Source organism: Parus major, chromosome Z, assembly GCF_001522545.3.
Source record: "Parus major isolate Abel chromosome Z, Parus_major1.1, whole genome shotgun sequence".
Taxonomy (NCBI): Eukaryota; Metazoa; Chordata; class Aves; order Passeriformes; family Paridae; genus Parus; species Parus major.
Window position 1 is genome coordinate 70,310,557 of NC_031799.1, and position 17,264 is coordinate 70,327,820.

At 49.2% G+C, this 17,264-nt stretch overlaps 1 protein-coding gene across 1 annotated transcript; it reads right to left on the reverse strand.

The window, feature by feature from the left end:
* Positions 1-8,377: 8,377 nt before the first annotated feature.
* KLF4 (Kruppel like factor 4) lies at positions 8,378-12,907 on the reverse strand. The gene is given in 4 exon segments (XM_033511325.1): positions 8,378-9,494; positions 10,962-11,158; positions 11,160-12,100; positions 12,234-12,907. Coding segments are annotated over 4 exon segments (1,410 nt in total). The 5' UTR covers positions 12,330-12,907; the 3' UTR covers positions 8,378-9,318.
* Between the last annotated feature and the right edge of the window lie 4,357 nt (positions 12,908-17,264).

Sequence of the window (17,264 nt, forward strand, 5' to 3'; positions counted from 1 at the left end):
AGACCTACCACACTTTCACACTTTCAAGAAGTATCATCAGCTGTTGCCTGAAACAGCTCTGAGTTTGAGACACTTGTATGTAAAGGGGGAGGAAATCAGAGCAGCTGGTACTCCATCAAGCACTGATGAGCCATTTTGGGTGCCTGTAAATTTTCCTCCTACCAACCTCTCCTCTTTCCACATCCCTGTCTTGGCAGCTGTGCAGGCAGTGGCAGAGTGGACCCTGTGTGCCTCCAAGTGCTGGCTGGGAAAAGAGAGTCACAACATTTATCCTGGAAGTTTGTCAGTCTGCTATCACCTTGCTCACAGTAGCCAGGCAGTGCAAAGCTACAGGCAAGGAAAGACTGAAGAAATCTGAACTGAAAAAATGCTGAGTGACTTCCCTGTGCTTCTTTCCCTGAGGAAATTCATGCACCAAGTTTTATATGTGATATGCATCTGCAGAGGAAGAGATTTGTGCTTCTGTGCTGCCTAGTGGGATGTTGTTCATGGACAGTCAGTATTTATTTCAATTACCAACTTGGACAGAGTTATTAAATGTAAACTGTGGCACCTTATGTTTAGCACAAAACAAAATGCTGGGAGAAGCCAGTTAGAGAAAACCTCTGACTTAACACAGTGGTTTGGCCAATGTTTAAATCATTCCTTTGCTCTGTATTCTCCCATACCTCCCTTCCCCCTGCCTCCCTTCCCCCCTCCTTTGCCTTGTTCACACACAGCTTCCAGTGCTGGACCCTGAAGATTCGGATCTTAAACTTTTTCAAAGTGCTACCTATTTATATATAATGCTTTGGATTTGCTTATGCAGTTCATTTGCATAGCCTAAAATCAGCATAAACCCTAACCTCATCTCACCAAGGGGATTTACCTGCAACCAAATGAATTTGGTTTGTTAATGAAGTAGTCAGATTCCCAGACAGCCCTGATACACCTTCATCACTTCTTAGAAAGAGAATTCTCTCACCTGGAATGAATTTCAGTACCCAGTACAAAAGGACACTGCATTTTTGACACTCGCTGTTCAAGATCTAGGACACAACAACAGGGAAAGACATGCAGAAACAGGGTTTTGAAGGTGCACTCAAAGACAAAATCCTGGAGTTAGATTTGAGCCAATAAACATTTCTGTGGTCAGTTTCCCTCTCCATGTAACAGTAAACATAACAGTAGCAAATATACAAACCCCACAATTATTAATAATGTCTCAGTAATAAAGGTGTACAAATAAATAATGAGTTATTCCAACCTGTGTGGATGTTTAGGTACATGAGCTGGAAAACACTTTGCCAAACAGTGTACTCATGAAGTGAATGAGCCTCTGCAAGATGTAACAAAAAAAAAATGTGAAAAGTTGGGGGTTTTTTTCTATTTTAAATAAAATTTGAAGAAACGCCCATCCTTAAAAAAAAGGGGATTGATGGGTAGGGACTTCTCAGGTGTCCTAGAAATAAAAAAAAAACAACAAACCAGTAAACCAAAACATCATGTAAATATAGACTGAAATATCATATTATGCTAAATATCCTGGCATTCTTCCAGTCTACAGTAGACCAGATTAACTCATCCATATGTAAAAATCTCATATTTACTTTCTCTTCACAAATTCATTAAAAAAACACAACCAAAGTCAAATCCTTCCAGCCTTTGGTAGTACACAATGAATTCAAGACTGAGTTAGAAATAGGGGTTAGTTATTTTCCTTCTCTGCAGTGTGTAGGAAGGGGGAAAACAGCAGCAATCTTGAAGGCAGCACCCTCAGAGACTACAGAAAATAAACGCTTTTTTTCTTCTCCCCCCACCACCTATATTTTAAAGGTAGTTCATAATTAATCATGGAACTCCTTACCACAAGGTCCCTCAGAAGCCAGAAGCTCAAGAAGACACCAAAAAGGATCAAATATTTATTGAGCAAGTGGAATCTGCAAAGCTACAGCATAAAATAAACACAGGTTGGAAAGGCATCTCCTCATGCTCCTGAGCTTGAAGAAACCTGTAATCATCAGAGGTCCCTGGAAAGGAGCCTTTTCCAGAGAGAGTGAAGTGGGATCACCCCACAGACACCCATCACAGGGCCACTTGTGTCTTTAAGCCCCATTTTTGGCCAGTGGCTGGGAAGAAACACCCATGGCCAGACAAAAGTGGCCACTGCCTTGCCCTGTGCTCCTCTGCTCCTCCTATGCACCAGTTACAAGTTGGTCTCTTTGCATAGGAAGCCTTGGCAGTGAGTTTTACATTGTGAACACGGGAACCTTGTCAAATCAAATGCTGTTCAGAAGGTGTTTGCAGAAGGAAGGTAGTCAAACATCTTGTACAGGTGACAGCAGCATTGTAATATTCTCTAAAGCTGCAGAGAACACAAACAGTAACTGGGGAGGCAGGAAGGCTGAAAGTGGTGAAGTTGCTCTGCTTCCCACTGGAAAGCATTTCGATATTTTGAAACAAAAATAATAGTCTACTGCACAGCCAGCAAATTGAGCCATCCCATGTCAGACAGGGGAGTCTGTTGCTGAAAGGGTGTGATGTGGGAACTGAGAATGGACAGCCAAGCCTTGTACATCCCAGTACAATGACAAATGTATCCCTTTGGGCAGCCCCCTTACATTGCCAACAGCATTACTGAATCAGTATGTTTTGAGCCTAAACACAGGACAAAACCTCATCCAGAGCTTGCAGAGTAAATTCCAACCTGCTTCAGTAATTACCATCAGTGTTGCCCCTAGTATTTTATCAACATACTAATTCACAATATTAATTTTTATCAGAGAAGAGAAACGTAACAACAATGGGTGCTAAGCCCCCAAAGAGGAAGACTCTAGATGACATTTAGACACCAAATAGTGCTGACACCATGGCAGCCTCCCAGAAACCTGGTGTGTGAAATCAGACTCATGCAGGAGCCTCAGTTTTCCACATGTAAGAAAGGCCCTCTCTGCAGAATTTCTTCTTCAGGAAGCACAAGGTGGACTCAGTGGCAAAAGCCTAGGGAGTCAGGTTTTCCCATGTGGCGACTGCAGGTCTGGTTCCTCAGGACAGCAAAATCAGAGAGCTTCCCATGCCTTTCCAGGGCTGCAAGGGCAAAGAACACCCAGGACTCTGCTCCTGCCATCCTTGTAGGGCTCCACAGGGCTCCATCCTCAGCGCTGTGCTCCTCAACATCTTCAAAAATGGCCTGGACACAGGACTGGAAGGGACCATTTTGTATCATCACAGATGATACAAAACCGAGAGGAGCTGTTGAGTCCTTTGAGGGCCGTGAGGCCCTGCAGAGGGACTTGACAAAGGAGAGGCTGGGCAATCACCAACTGTATGGAGCTTAATGGGGGAAAGTGCTGGATTCTCCACCTGGGATGGTCCTGGGGGTCCTGGTCAATGGCCAGCTGGACATGAGCCAGCAGTGTCCTGGAGCAAGGAGGGACATCCCTGTCCTGGGGCACCGGGCCCAGCAGGGCCGGCCCGGCCAGGGAGGGATTGTCCCGCTCTGCTCTGGGCTGGGGCGGCCTCACCTGGAACGGTGCGTGCGGTTCTGGGCCTGACAGAATAAAAATGACATTAAACTGTCAGAGATGTGCAAAGGAGGGCCATGGGGATGGAGAACGGCCTGGAGGGGCTGCGTGAGGAGCAGCTGAGGGCACTTGGTCTATTGAGATGGAGGAGAGTGAGGGGAGACCTCACTGCAGTTCTGCAGCTTTCTGCTGAGGGGAAGAGGAGGGACAGGCACCGACCTCTGCTCTGTGACCAGGGACAGGGCCCAGGGAATGGCCTGAAGTTGTGTCAGAGAGGTTTAGGATGGATATTCAGAGAAGGATCTTCCCCCAGAGGGTGTTTGGGCACTGGAACAGACTCCCCAGGGACGTGGCACAGCCCCAAGCCTGACAGTGTTCAAGAAGCATTTGGACAATGCTTTTGTGCACATGGTAGGATTCAGGGATGGTTCTGTGCAGGGCCAAGAGTTGGACTTGATGATCCTTGAGGGTCTCTTTCAATTCAGCTTATTCTGTGATTCTGTGATTTCTGTGACACTGAGACATGCACAAACAGACTCTGAGCACCATCGTGGAAGCTTTCAGTAAATGAACCCCTGTGTGCTGGTGGTGTGGCATTTCCTGTCAGATCTTTCCTAACAGCTGTGGCAGTAGTGGGGTAAATCATTCTGGATAACTGTGGGATACCTGTTCTTAAAATTAAAGGCCTTAAACCAAATAACATAGGGAAGCTGGGTTATTTTGTTGAATAAAGCCTGAAAGTTTAACAGTGGAGAACTTGAATGGCAAGATTTAAGCAGGCCCTAGCTTGTGCTTGATAAACAAGCACGCTGTACCCAAAGCAAAACCATGCAAAACTTTTCAGGGTTGTAGCAAGATGGCTGCGGCGATAGCAGCACATGATTACCCTTCTGCTCACCCAGGTTTCACAGTGAAAGCAGCTTGGCGTGTTCCGTGTTCCCTAAAACTTTTTCTTCTTAATTAGCAAGTCATGAGGTTGACCCCAAGCTAGCCAGGTCTGTGTGAAAATCACCATCTCAGTTACAAAAGAAGTCGCAGCTCCAAGAGTACGGAAAACATTACTGAAGGGAAAAGGTGCAGCTGCCTAATGCCTCTTGTGAGTAGCTATTAGGGCCGCCCGTCTCCTGTAAAACTCTGGGAATGCATGCTCTAAATATAGAATAAACATTAATAAAGCACAAGCCACTTTTCCCCCCTCCTGTCTTTCACACCATTAAGGTTCTAGCCTTGAGGGCCCACAGGTATGCATCCAAAGGTGAAAAAGAGACTAACAGATACCCATATGCATCCAGGGTGGAGAACAAGGCTGCAGAAACACCACCACCGCCCACTTCCACGCCGCAGAGACAATTTCTGCGCTCGGTGGCAATGCCTTCAGCAGTAATGAAAACGTTCCCCTGGTAAAGTCACGGCAAGAGCGAAGGGCAGACGAAACGTGAGTCATCCAGGTGTACGGCAGACAGGGGAATGTGGGTGTGTTACCCTGTGGCTCCAAGCCAATGTGACCTCAATTAAATTTCGGTGAATGATGGGCCTTCCCCTCTTTTAAGTACACACTAGTCTTTCTTGGTGTCCACAAATATATCTACTGAGCTTAAATACAGCAGTTTAATCTGGGGAGCTCTCCTTGCAAGCCTCAGTCAACACATGGCGGCGCTGGTGGTGGCGGTGCTCCTCTTCCTCTCCATATCAGTTTTGCTCACCATAACTTGAGTTTGCTTCCTCCTACCAGCTCTTCTACCACATCCAGACTCCTGCCCAAGTCCTACAGTGTAAGCACTGCTCTCTCTGTCTGTCCCCAGCTTGCAAACCATCCCTATTCTCCTGCTGCCTTAGAGCACACGACCCAATTGCACTCAGGGGAGCAAAGCCCAGGGACAGACACAGGTTAATTTGGTAAATCTTACACTCAAATGCCGTTAAAAGTGCCTGCCAGGGACTCCAGTGAAAGCAGGCTAGCTCCAAGATCCAGCAGACTCCCATAGGAAACCTGTGTAAACTAATTCTGTCGAACCGTTAGCACTCGGGGTGATTAACCGCAGCAGCCTCTGATCTTCCCTTATTAAAGAGAAGGAGAATGAAATTCACTGATTCATATCAGCTTAATATAAATCCTTGTGAGATTTGCAGTTGAGTTCAGCTGTGGCAGGATCTGGTAACCACCACGAGGGATAAGAAAACTCTCTTGCAAGTACCCCTCCGTGTGACAGGGGGTGTCTGAGGCCACTCGTGCTGGGTCGCAGTCACACCTGGACTCCCAGGCCATGGTGTGCAGCAGACAAATGCACAGCAGTTGCAGCTCTGAGAAGATTTTCACTCTGGTGCCACTTTTGAATACTTGGCACTCGGTAGTCAGGCATGTGCCATCTTGTTTTAAGCAGCTCCATCTATACATGCTAAGCGTGCTCCAGAGAGATTTGGGCTAGGGGTGAGCAGGATTAAGGACGGCTGTAGTTTGACTGCAGAGATAACTCCCTGCCGCAAGAGAATTTACCTTCAGTAGCTGAAATACTGCTCTGGGGCAGCTCTGGAGGTGCTCACCCCATGTCAGAGAGGCCACCCCTAATAACCTCATACCCTGACTTTTAGATGCCCCAGCAAAGCAGCACATGAGTACAGCTTTAGCAACGCTAAACAAATCTTGTTTTTCAAGACATACTTACAAGACTTCTCGTTGTTTTACATATGTTTTTACGAGATACACTTTTTGATATATGTGTTGTTTCACTGAATCCATGTGCAATCCGGCACCTAAGTGCAACTCCAGGATGCCAGACACAATGAAACAGGTGGCAAACACAACATGCTGTTTCCAGCTCTATTTAGCAGAGCACTGCTCATTTCAGTATTACCCCCAGAGACCTCCTTAAGAGTAAGGACTGCCTCTCATGGGTTTCATGGCAAAAAGTGAGCAGTTGGCTCCTGTCCCAAAAAAAGTATAGGAGCAGCAATTGGGAAATGGTTAAAGACACAGCAGCATTTTCTTTTAAATACAAAGTTTCAGTCTTGTCCCTTTCAGTCTGGAAATTCATGTAAGAGGACAGCTTGGTGAGGATCAGGGAAATAAATGAGAATTAAAAAAAAATAAAATGGAATAAGGAGCAATGCCCTGTTTCAAGAATGCCATTGTTCATGCAAGTAGGAACCTAGGGTCCATAAACACATCAAGCAGAAACTGAAGCTGGCGGAAGAGGATAATGCCTTACTAAGTGCTACAGTGTCTTACAAAATTCTCAAGAGTGCATAATGACACTACACTGGAAAAGCAAAAGAAACCAGTTTCTCAGATTCTTAGAAATCTTCAGATTCCAGTAGTTACAGATGTGCCAGAACATAGACCTTGCACGTATGTAAGAGGTTTTGAATGGCAGCCATACAAAGGAGATCTTACACCTACTAAGCGTGCCCTGGCGTTATTGGACGGGACAATAACATTTCAGGCCCTCAGCTTCAGTGCTGACCTTGGGTCTCTGATCCAGAACTCACAGGCAGAGCAACAGAGGAGGTAAAAAAATTCCTGGTTTAATTGTAAAAAGTTTTCACATGGAAAAAACTTTAGATAAAGGGTGACTCATAACTTTAATTTAGCTTTAAATACTTGCTATTTGCAAACCAAACAAGACATTCCTTACTCCCTGTGTTACCTATAAAGCAAATCAACAAAGATAGCTTTCAGTTGAACAAAGCATGCCTAGGCGATAAGGGGTGAGAAGTATTTTCTGCATCGTTATATTACTTATAAAAACTGAGGGAGAAATGGCACCGGTCTCCACACAAACACCACATCGAAATGTGAGCTTTAGTAGCATTCCAAAGGCACACTCAGACATAAAAATTTGATATTGCCATTTTTGTTTTAACTACCACAAAGACACTAAAGCCCCTTGCCTGCTGTTTATTTCCCTCGGCTTTCGTGGGCACCGCATACACCCAAATTCCTAGCTGACAGACACTTCAAATCAGCTGAAGAGGAATTTCTTCTTCCCTTTTAATGAAGAGTAGTGAGAAAAACAGGTCCTATTCAGCCAGTGCTAATGTGGAAATCATCTGTTTGCTACACATTCTGTAAGCAGCTGGAACAATGAGGTCCCGGAGGAGAAGCACCACGAGGCTGGCGATGACCCGGGGCAGGCTCGCCGCCCCCAGAGCTGCGGTGCGGCACGCGCCGCTGGAGGAACGCCGGGGACCTCGCAGCAGCACATCCTCAGCCCCTGCATGGTCAGCCTTCCCCTGCTGCATCTGCATTCCTGCAGGAATCCTGGCTCTTCGCTGAGTGACTGGATTCCCAGGTCAGAGCAGGTTTCAAAAGAAAACTCCGTGCGGGTGATGGTTACGCGGCGTTTTGTGTATGCGCCCTTTATTCTCTGAGCCAGGTTTAATTTTTGCTCGACATTACTCTGGGTTTTCCTTTGCTCACTCTAAAGTGGTTACACCGGCTTGCCTAAGAAATCCAAGGCAATGATGATGGGAATCTTCCATTGCTGAAAAGACTGCTAAAATCAAAAATAAAAAATTTCTAGGGTTTGTTATCATCAGACGCACAAGGTCTTATGTCCTCAATAGAAGTATGTCCTCTAAAAAATAATTTAAATTGAGTTACTTTAAAAATGGTAAATTACAGTTCCACCCACACAGGTGAGATAAGTGGTAACTCAACATCCAGAGCAAGAACTTTCCATACAGCTTTTTCCCTAAAAAGAGATGTTACACCAACACTGCACTTACACAATCCTCTCTTTCGGAGTATTGAGACTACAAATGTTTGCCACCACCCCCATCCCTGCCTTGGTAAACTCAACCACCAACAAATACCTAACAAACTTTCTTTGGCCATCTCCATATACTGGAAAAAAAAACTAGAGCAACCATTCAGATAAAATATTATAGGTTTATTTAAAACTTATTTTCACCTTGAATATGCAAAATACAAATTCCAACAAAATGTTCATTATTACTTCGTAGTTTACAAATATACAAAATAGAAGTTTGCTTAAATTTATATTACATATTTATTATGTAAAGAACTATATAGAAAACATTTGTTCTGCTTAAGGCATATTTGGGAATAAACCATTGTACAAACTATTGCACATCGAAACCACAGTGCATTACAGACTGTCTGCATAAAGTCATTTTCTTAATAAAAAAGATAAACCAGGGTTATTCACCTGATTTAGGTCATAATTGGCAATCGGAAGATAAAAAATAGTTCCTTGTCAGATATGCAGCAGTTTGAGAACTTTGGCTTCCTGGTTTTGGTACCTCTAGAACCAACAGTCACTAAGCACCATGAAATAGGCTTTTAAAATATAATTCTGTACCTGAATTTTTCCTCCTCTTCTAACATTGTAATGGCTTTTAGAAGGAAAAAAAAAAAAAAAAAAAGAAAGTACAAGATGACATGTACATCTAATATTGCATTGAAAGGAAATTAAGGGAATGTCATTTCCCTGTGTAATATCCCCACCCTCCGAACTACATACAGTCTGTTTAACCCTGATATCCGTGACTTCCAGTCACTCCTTGGCATTCTGTAGTCCAGAAATAATTCAAGTTGGATTTACAAATGGAATGATAGAAGATCCAGTCATTGACCCCAATGTCTTTGGTTCTCTTAAGTGTTTAACTATAAAAAAAAAAAAGAAAGTTGCAATGTCCATATGCAGTTATCCCTCTTTTCCACTCTTTGGAAGACTTCACCTCGATTATCTGTAGTGCTTAAAATGAGTTCTCCCCGTCTTGTGGAAGACAGTCCTTGTGCTGTAAATACTGAATCTCTGTGGCAGCTGGGGGAAAGATCCACAGCTTTCCCAAATCAGAAGTGCCTCTTCATGTGTAAGGCGAGGTGGTCCGACCTGGAGAACGCTCTGTCGCAGCGCTGGCACTGGAAAGGGCGGTGGCCTGTGTGTTTTCTGTAGTGACGAGTGAGTTCATCGGAGCGGGCAAACTTCCACCCGCAGCCTTCCCAGTCACAGTGATAAGGCTTCTCACCTGTAGGAAAAACACAGACAGTGAAACAAACCCGTTAGGATTTTTGGGGTTTTTTTTATGGCTACCACTTGCAGCACCTTCTTTCAAGCAGTTGTCCTACATAAGAGAAAGGGTGGTCAAACTTCATGAAGCAGTTACAAACAGCAAAGAGTAAAAGAGCAAGGCTTTTTAAGATGTACAGCTGCAAAAGATGTGCTATGAAATGCTGGTGTCTCTTAAATCTTCACTAAAATGCTTGTTTTCACTGCCTTGCACGTAAGACTTCAGAGCACCTGAGCGTGTATTTTTGCCGGTGCTGTTACACAATCAAATAGCAACCAGAAATAGCTCAGCAGACAATGTATTTAGATAATTGTAGGTCTCAAGAATTTGAAAACAGCCGGAAACTGTTTTCATTAGCTCAGCCTGATTAAGGACTCAGTCTTACTAGTGCCTTCATTATACAAAAACCACTGTTGATGGCAAGATGAGCTTCCCCAACAATTACAAACTCCCTGTCCTACACATCCTGGGGATGGTGCTGACTGGCTTGGGGCAGATGTTCACTGATCACTTTCCTGTTTTTTTTCCTCCCTGCTGCTTACCTGAAGATGTAGCCTAACTACTGCAGAGCCAGGATATTTTCCCTTTCCCATCTCCTCTTCAGGAGAAAGTTTTGGATCAGGTTCACAACCCAGGGATTCAAATTATGCAAATTCCCAGGTAATTTAGTCACTGTTACGGAATGCCCAGGCTGGCGAAACCCGTGTGCTGTACTTGCTTTCACAAGCTCAGTTACTGCAACTCCGCACTCAGCTGCAAGGTTGAACTTTGAGACTGGGCTCAGATACACACTTTGGGCAGATTTTATCCCTGTTCCAGCAGTGGACAATCGACAGTTAAACTCTGCTGGTGCAGGGGGAGATGTCCAACAGGCAGGCAAGGCACCCCATGAGCTGCCAGCTCATCTGAAAGCCCAGTCTCTTCAGGGAATCTATTTTGCTTTCCCCAAAAAGGGAGCAACAGCTTGCAGAGGTGCACAACATTTTGTCCTACAGTCATCCAAGAGAAGGGTACGTGTTCGAAGCACTTAACCACCAGCAAAGAAAGCAGTTATCTTCGACAGAGGTCTGCTGCCTTCTCTGAAGTGGGCAAACACAATCCAGAACAACAAATCCCAGTTGGCTTCAAACTACCTGGTAATTAGCTAGCCACATAGCAAGAGAGAAGTAACAAACTCTGACTTGGCAAGAAAGCCACCCGCTCCCACATCTGAGTCACTCTGAACCATTAAGCAAAACGTCAAGCCAATAAGCAAAGACTGTAAAGGACTTCACGTAGCCAAGGGGGGAGGAAAAAAAAAAGCCCAGAAACCCAGCATAGAAAGGTCTTGCTGTTTTTAACCCTCCTCCCGTGCTCACACCCTTCCACTGTCTGAGGAGTTCACCCCGTGCCCCTCAGTCCCCCGACCCCGGCACTGGGACTAACCTGTGTGGGTTCTCAGATGCGCCTTGAGATGAGAGCTTTTGGTGTAGGTTTTGCCGCAGCCCGCATAGTCACAGGTGTGTGTGGCCGTCCTTTTCCTAGGCCACGACCGGCGTCCCCTCTTGGGCTTGGTCTCCTCAGGCAGGCAGCTCCCCGGCGGCATCAGCTCTAGGGGCGGACAGGGAGGAGTGAGCACGGCCAGCGCCCAAGCGGGGACATCCGCTGCCCCAGCACGGCGGGGACTCACCTTGGTACTGCAGTGCGCCGGGAGAGAGCTGCTCGGGCAGGAAGGTGGGGTAGCCCGGAGCCGGGGGGTAGCCCGGGGGCAGTGGCGGGTGGCCCAGCCCCGGCGTGGCAGGGAGACAGTCTCTGCCGCCCAGCATCTCCTCGGGCCCCAGCGAAGGCGTACTCCGGGCGGGCAGCGGGCGGCTGCCGAGGGCGAAGTCGTGCTGGGGAGCTCCTCGGGGGCTGCTCCCGTGCGGCGGCGGCGGGGCCAGGGTGCAGGGCGGCGCGCCCTCCTGCTTGATTTTGGGGCACATCCGCGGCAGGGAGGTGTAGGGCGCGCCGGGGCCGTCGGCGCCGGGCGGCGGGGCGGCGGGGCCGCTCTTGGGGCTAAGCCCTGGGTGGCTGTAGTCGCCCACCGCCTTCACCACGAACTTGCCCTGCAGGCTGCCCAGGGGCGGCAGCGCGGCCGGCGCTGGCAGGTACACCGCGTCCAGGTCTGGCCGCATCAGCTCGGCCACGAAACCTCCCGAAGGGGACACGTCGGTGATGTCGGCCAGGTTGAAGGGCGCGGCGGAGCCGGCGGCGGGCGCCCCGTCGCAGCTGCCGCCGCCGCCGTAGAGGAGACCGGCGGGCTCGGGCCGGGGCAGCGGGTAGGCGAAGGGCCCGGCGGGGCAGGGGCTGGCGGTGGGGGCCGGGGTGGCGGCGGGGGCCACCACCACGGCGGCGGCGGCGGGCTCCTGGTGCATGAGCGAGTTGGAGAGGATGAAGTCGAAATCCAGCAGCTCATTGAACTCCTCGGCGTCACGGCGGGGCCCTAGAGCCGCGGCGCCTTCCAGCTCCGACGGCGGCGTCTCCACCGGCCGCGCCGACAGCGCCGGCGGCGGCCGCTTCAGCTGCGACAGCTCCTCCCGCCAGCGCTGCGGGGACATTGGCACGGCTCAGCCCCGGCCGCACGGCGCCGCGCCCGCCCCGACGGCCCCCGCCCCGCCCGGCCCCGTCCCGTCCCGTCCGGCCCCGTCCGTGCCGCGGCGCCGCGGCGCCGATACTCACGTTGCCGGGGCCCGCGGGCCGCGCCGCTTTCTCGCGGCCCGCGGCGCCCGCCGCGAAGGTGGCGATGGAGGGAAGGAGCGTGCCGCTGAGCGCCATCTCGCACTCGCCGGGGGGCTGCCTGCGGTGGGGAGACACAGCGGGGTCAGCCGGCGGCCGGGCAGGGAGGGCACTCAGGGAGGGAAGGCGGCAGCCGCCCCCGGCACCCACCGCATCCGTGCCGGGGCGTCCCGCCGAGCCGCCGCCGCCGCCGTGGTCCCGAGCGCCGCCGCGGAGCAGAGGGAGGGGAGGCGGCACGGACGCGCCGTCCAGCCGCTCGGAGCCGGCGCAGCGCCGCCGCCGGGGCGGTGCCGCGGGAGCGCCCTGCTGCTGCTGCTGCTGCTTCTTCTGCTGCTGCTTCTTCTTCTTGTTCGGCGCTGCGCGGAGCGGGGCGCGGGGCGCTAGCGGCGCCGCGGGGATGAGGAGGAGGAGGAGGAGGAGGCGGCGGCCGCCGCCCGGCAACGCGGCTCCGGCACCGGCAGGGCGGCGGCGCGAGGCGTTTCCCGAGGAGCCGCGGCCATGTGGGGAGCCGGGCAGGACGGACGGGGCGCGGTGGTGCCAGTGGGGAAAGGAGGGATGGATGGAAGGAGGGATGCGCCGGGCGCGCTCCGCCGCCGCCGCCGCCGCGCCCCGCTCGGCACTGCGCGGTCCTGTCGCCGCCGCTCCCTCTTATCACCTCACTTGGCGGGCGCGCCGCCCCCGCCGCCATGGCGACGGCGACAACAAACGGACATGTGGGGAACACGGGGGGGGAACGGGGCGGGACGGGCCCGGGGAGCGCGCAGAAAGAGCGGGGGCTCCGCCCCGTGAGGCGGACGCGGGCGGTGACGCGGGGGGCGGGACACGGGGACACACGCGCCGGGGATGCCCGCACGCCGCGGGGGCTCCCGCACCGGCGGCGGGCTGGGAACTCCCGTCGGGAATGGTCGGACCCGCGTGGAAGTGAAGGAGGTGGAACGGAGCGTCCCGAGCGGCCGGCGGGGCCGCTCTGCCTCTCCTCCTTCCCCCTGGCTTTGCATTTTCTTACTGCTTTTCGTTCTCTTTAGTTTGTTTTTTTTTTGCTTTAAATTTTTCTTGAAACTTTTTTTTTCTTTGTATCGTCCCTACTTTCTCTTTTCCCTTTTCCCTTTTTCCTTTTTCCTTTTTTATTTTTCTTTATTTTATTTTTCTTTTATTTTTCTTTTTTTTTTTTTCTCTTTTTGTTCATTTTCCGAACCGCCCCGACGGCGCGGTCCCTTCACACAGCCCGTGCCAGCACTGGGTTATTCTGCACTCCTCCATCACCGGGACCCAGCGGTCCGGGGAGCCGCGGTCGGACAGCCCTCACTCGGGTGGGTGCCAGGCTGGAAACAGTCCGTAAAATAAAATAAAATAATAATAAAATTTAAAAAAAAATTAAAAAGAAATTAAAGACAATAAGAAAATTACAGAACAATCCCCAAATTTAGCGCAGTGCCGCGGAGAGCCGTAAGAACGGCCCGGGCTCCTCCAGAGGGCAATGGCGAGCCGGCGCCGCGCAGCCCCGACGGGCCGTGTCCCGGTGCTCCCCGATGGGCTCCGTCCTGCCCGCCGTGTCCCGGCTCCCCCGGCGCTGTCCCCATCGGTGCAGCGGGGTCCCCGGGCCCCCTGTCCCCCGGCCGCTCTCCAGAACTGGTCGGGCCGGAGGGGTGAAGTCCCAGCTCTGCGTGATTTGCAAACATGAGCCTGAGTAACTTACGATGACTAAATTAAACCCTAAAATAATAATAAAATGCCGGGCTTTAGTCTGCCGAACCGGTTTTACCGGTTTTGTGTTATGAATGTTAATTATTAATAACTTTGGCACTAAAAAGCAGAGCGTTGTTTTGGGGTTTTTTTGTTTTTTTTTTTTGTTTGTTTTTTTTTTTTTTGCTCAAAGTCCATGTCTTGGCAGAGGATGTGCCAGGATCCGCAGGTACAAAAAGCGTGGGGTGATGAAGGCTGGTGAAATATAGGACGATGGGGAGGGAGGAACCTTCCCCATTTGGAGGGGCAGGGCTGGGGGTCTGCACAGCCTCCTCGGAGCACGTCCCAGCTGTGACTCCCATGCAGGTCCTGTGCTCTAAGACTCTCTGAAAACCACTCTGAGCATCCAAACTGAATGCAAATGATTTCAGGACCAAACCTCCCTTCTAGCTTAGTCTCAGGAGAAAGCCCCTGATGTGGAGGTTTGCAGCTCCCTGAACATTTTTTCCCCATCAGTTATTTTTCGTTTGTCTGCTCTCACTGTAGATTTGTTAATTTACAGATCTCCCGAGCAATGCGGCATTTTCCTGGTCCAAATTTCAAATTCAGGATCATTTGAGGCCAACATCAAAATTAAAATCACATCCATTATTAGAAATAGGAGAACAAGAATGCTTCAGAAGCAGATAAGTGATCTGATATCTTTGAAATAAATGCCAGAACTTCACGGGTTCCAGGAAAAGAATTTGAATATTGCAGACTGAAATAAAACAGGTTTGCTTTCACAATCTTTCATTAAAATAGATTTGATTGCCATGTTTCTGGATAATTCAGGCAGATACGTGTGAGGTATGTGTAAATTTAATGTTAAAAAGATGTGGCCCACTTTCATCTGAGTCTTGATTTTCAGTTGTGTAAATGTTGGCAGGGTGCTTAAAAAAATGGATGTTTGAAGGCATCCGTAAGTCAAATGACACCTGCATTTGAATATCCCACATAAAGATCATCAATTTTTTTTTTTTTTTTCACTAATGAAGCAAACTACTGATTTCCTCCCTTAAATGATAAGGACTGAGATTTAATGGTCCCGAGTGTGGAAATTAAAAGCATTACATTTACAGCTGTTCACAACTAATGCTTTCCCAGCCTACATAACAACCTAAATGCTCTTTTCTTAGGACAGATTTATTTTAACATGCCTTCTGTCTCCAGCTGACCATTTCTCCCAAGTCTCAGTTTGCTCCGAATTTCCCAATTTTCTCTAAAACTTTCCTTCCACTAACTCAGAACACAGCATGTTTCTGTGCTGTTCAAAGCTGACTTTGGGGATTGCCTAACTCAGATAGAGAATTGCACAGAATTTGTGTCCCTCTTGCCTTGGGATGTACAATGACATTTTTCCAGATGATGCTGTGCTGGGACAGAAAGGAGTCTGCTGCAGCCCTCGCTGTGCCAGACAGCTGTGGCCTCTGTGTGTTTCCCTCCCTCCCTAGGTGGAAGGAGGAGGTTTCTTCCACATTTACCACATCTCACTGTGGGAGTGGGGTTGCCCTAGACTTGCTGCTGGTGCTGCTCACCCATTTTGGCAGAAGAATTATTACCTGATGCAGACAACTCGTATCGGTGGCCAAAGTGTGGAGCAGAGTAAAAATGAGCGAGTGAAAGGCCTTAGTGTCCAGCCTGAGTCAGTGCTAAACTGGTCACCTGTGTGTATAAACCACAAAAGGCAGAAAGAAGCCAAAGAAGAACACAGGTTTCTGGAGCAGAGACAGTCCTCAGGAAATGGCATCACACATTGAAAAACATTAAGAACATCAACAAGAAGAAAAAACAGTTGAGCCGATTGTGCCTGAAACAAAGACCAATCTGTTTATCTTGATATGTTTATTTTAAAGCTTAAGTTTGGAACTTGATTTTCAACAAACTGCTTCTCAGGAACCTCAGTGTGCAGCTTATCCCCTTTGATTTGGTTGTCTGTAGGAGCAGCTGATGGCAGGACTGCAGACTTTGGGAAAGATTGAGTCACAGTGTCGTTGGGGTCAGACAATGAGATGCATCCCTGACGTTTTTGGGATTGCAGTGTGTTGTCCCTGCAGCAGGCTGCAGCAGCCTGGCTGCAATGCCAGGAGCTGCCAGGGCCCCTGCTCCAGTCCTGGCACAACATAATGAAAGGAGAACTGGGAACAAACCCATGATGCTGGGTTACATCCAATAAAATCCCTGTTGCTGATTCATCAAAAGCAGCGATTCCATAATCCTTGGTGCTGTGCTGCATTTTACCCTGGCAATGTTGCCAGAGACCAGGTGAAATTCGAGGAGATGCAGCACCTGGAGGGTTTCTCTTGTCCCCATCCCACCCAAATTAGCTGCACTGCAGCCAGGAGAGAGCGAAGGTGTGAGAGCTCAAACATACTCCTGCAGTGCAAGGTGTGCTCTAGAGAGGGGCATGCAGAGATGAGGATTCATCCTTCTCCCACAGGATCTCTGCTTACTAAAGAGAATGAGACAGTCCAGAGCCGTGGCCATCAAATTATCTCCAAGGGACACGTGTCCTTGGGGATCTGATTTTTGTCATGGATTGTATATTCCTCACCAAGTGCAACTGAGCTCAAGCTTTATTTATCTGTTCCTGCACGGGTTGCTTTGTTTTTGTTAAACAGAAATGAACCCCTGCTCAGCTGGCAGTTGTACTTGTAGATGATTAGTACAGTGCAAAGGGCAGCTCTGAAGATTGTGAGCAGTTCCAGGCAGGTTTCAAGCAGCAGCAACTGCGTACATACACAGATGGCACATGCAAACTTAGGGTCATAAATGTTCATGCTGAGAATGTCAGCAGTGCCCGTGGCCAGACTTGTTCTCACCTGCCTTTTGAAAGCCCAGCCATATCTTGTTGATAGCTATTTTACTTTTCTAGGAGGTGTTTAAAAGACACGTGGATGTGGGACGTGGTTTAGTGGCGGGCTTGGAAGCGATGAGCTGAGAGGTCAGGTTGTGATTCCCACTGAATTTCCCCCAGGGTGATAACTCCTGTCTGAGATTCCAGAGGTGCTGATTCCCCCATCCAGCACCATCCACACAACCTCACCTGGCAGAGGCAACCACTGCCCTCACACAACTTAGCACCACCCAGGATCACTTTCATGCAGCAACTTTCTGCTTTCAAACAATCCAAGGGCTGTTGAATTCCTCTGAGAGGCAGAAATACCTTGAGTCGTTTATGGAAAACAAAGAGCTTTTATCTTTTCTCTTTTCTTTTCTTTTCTTTTCTTTTCTTTTCTTTTCTTTTCTTTT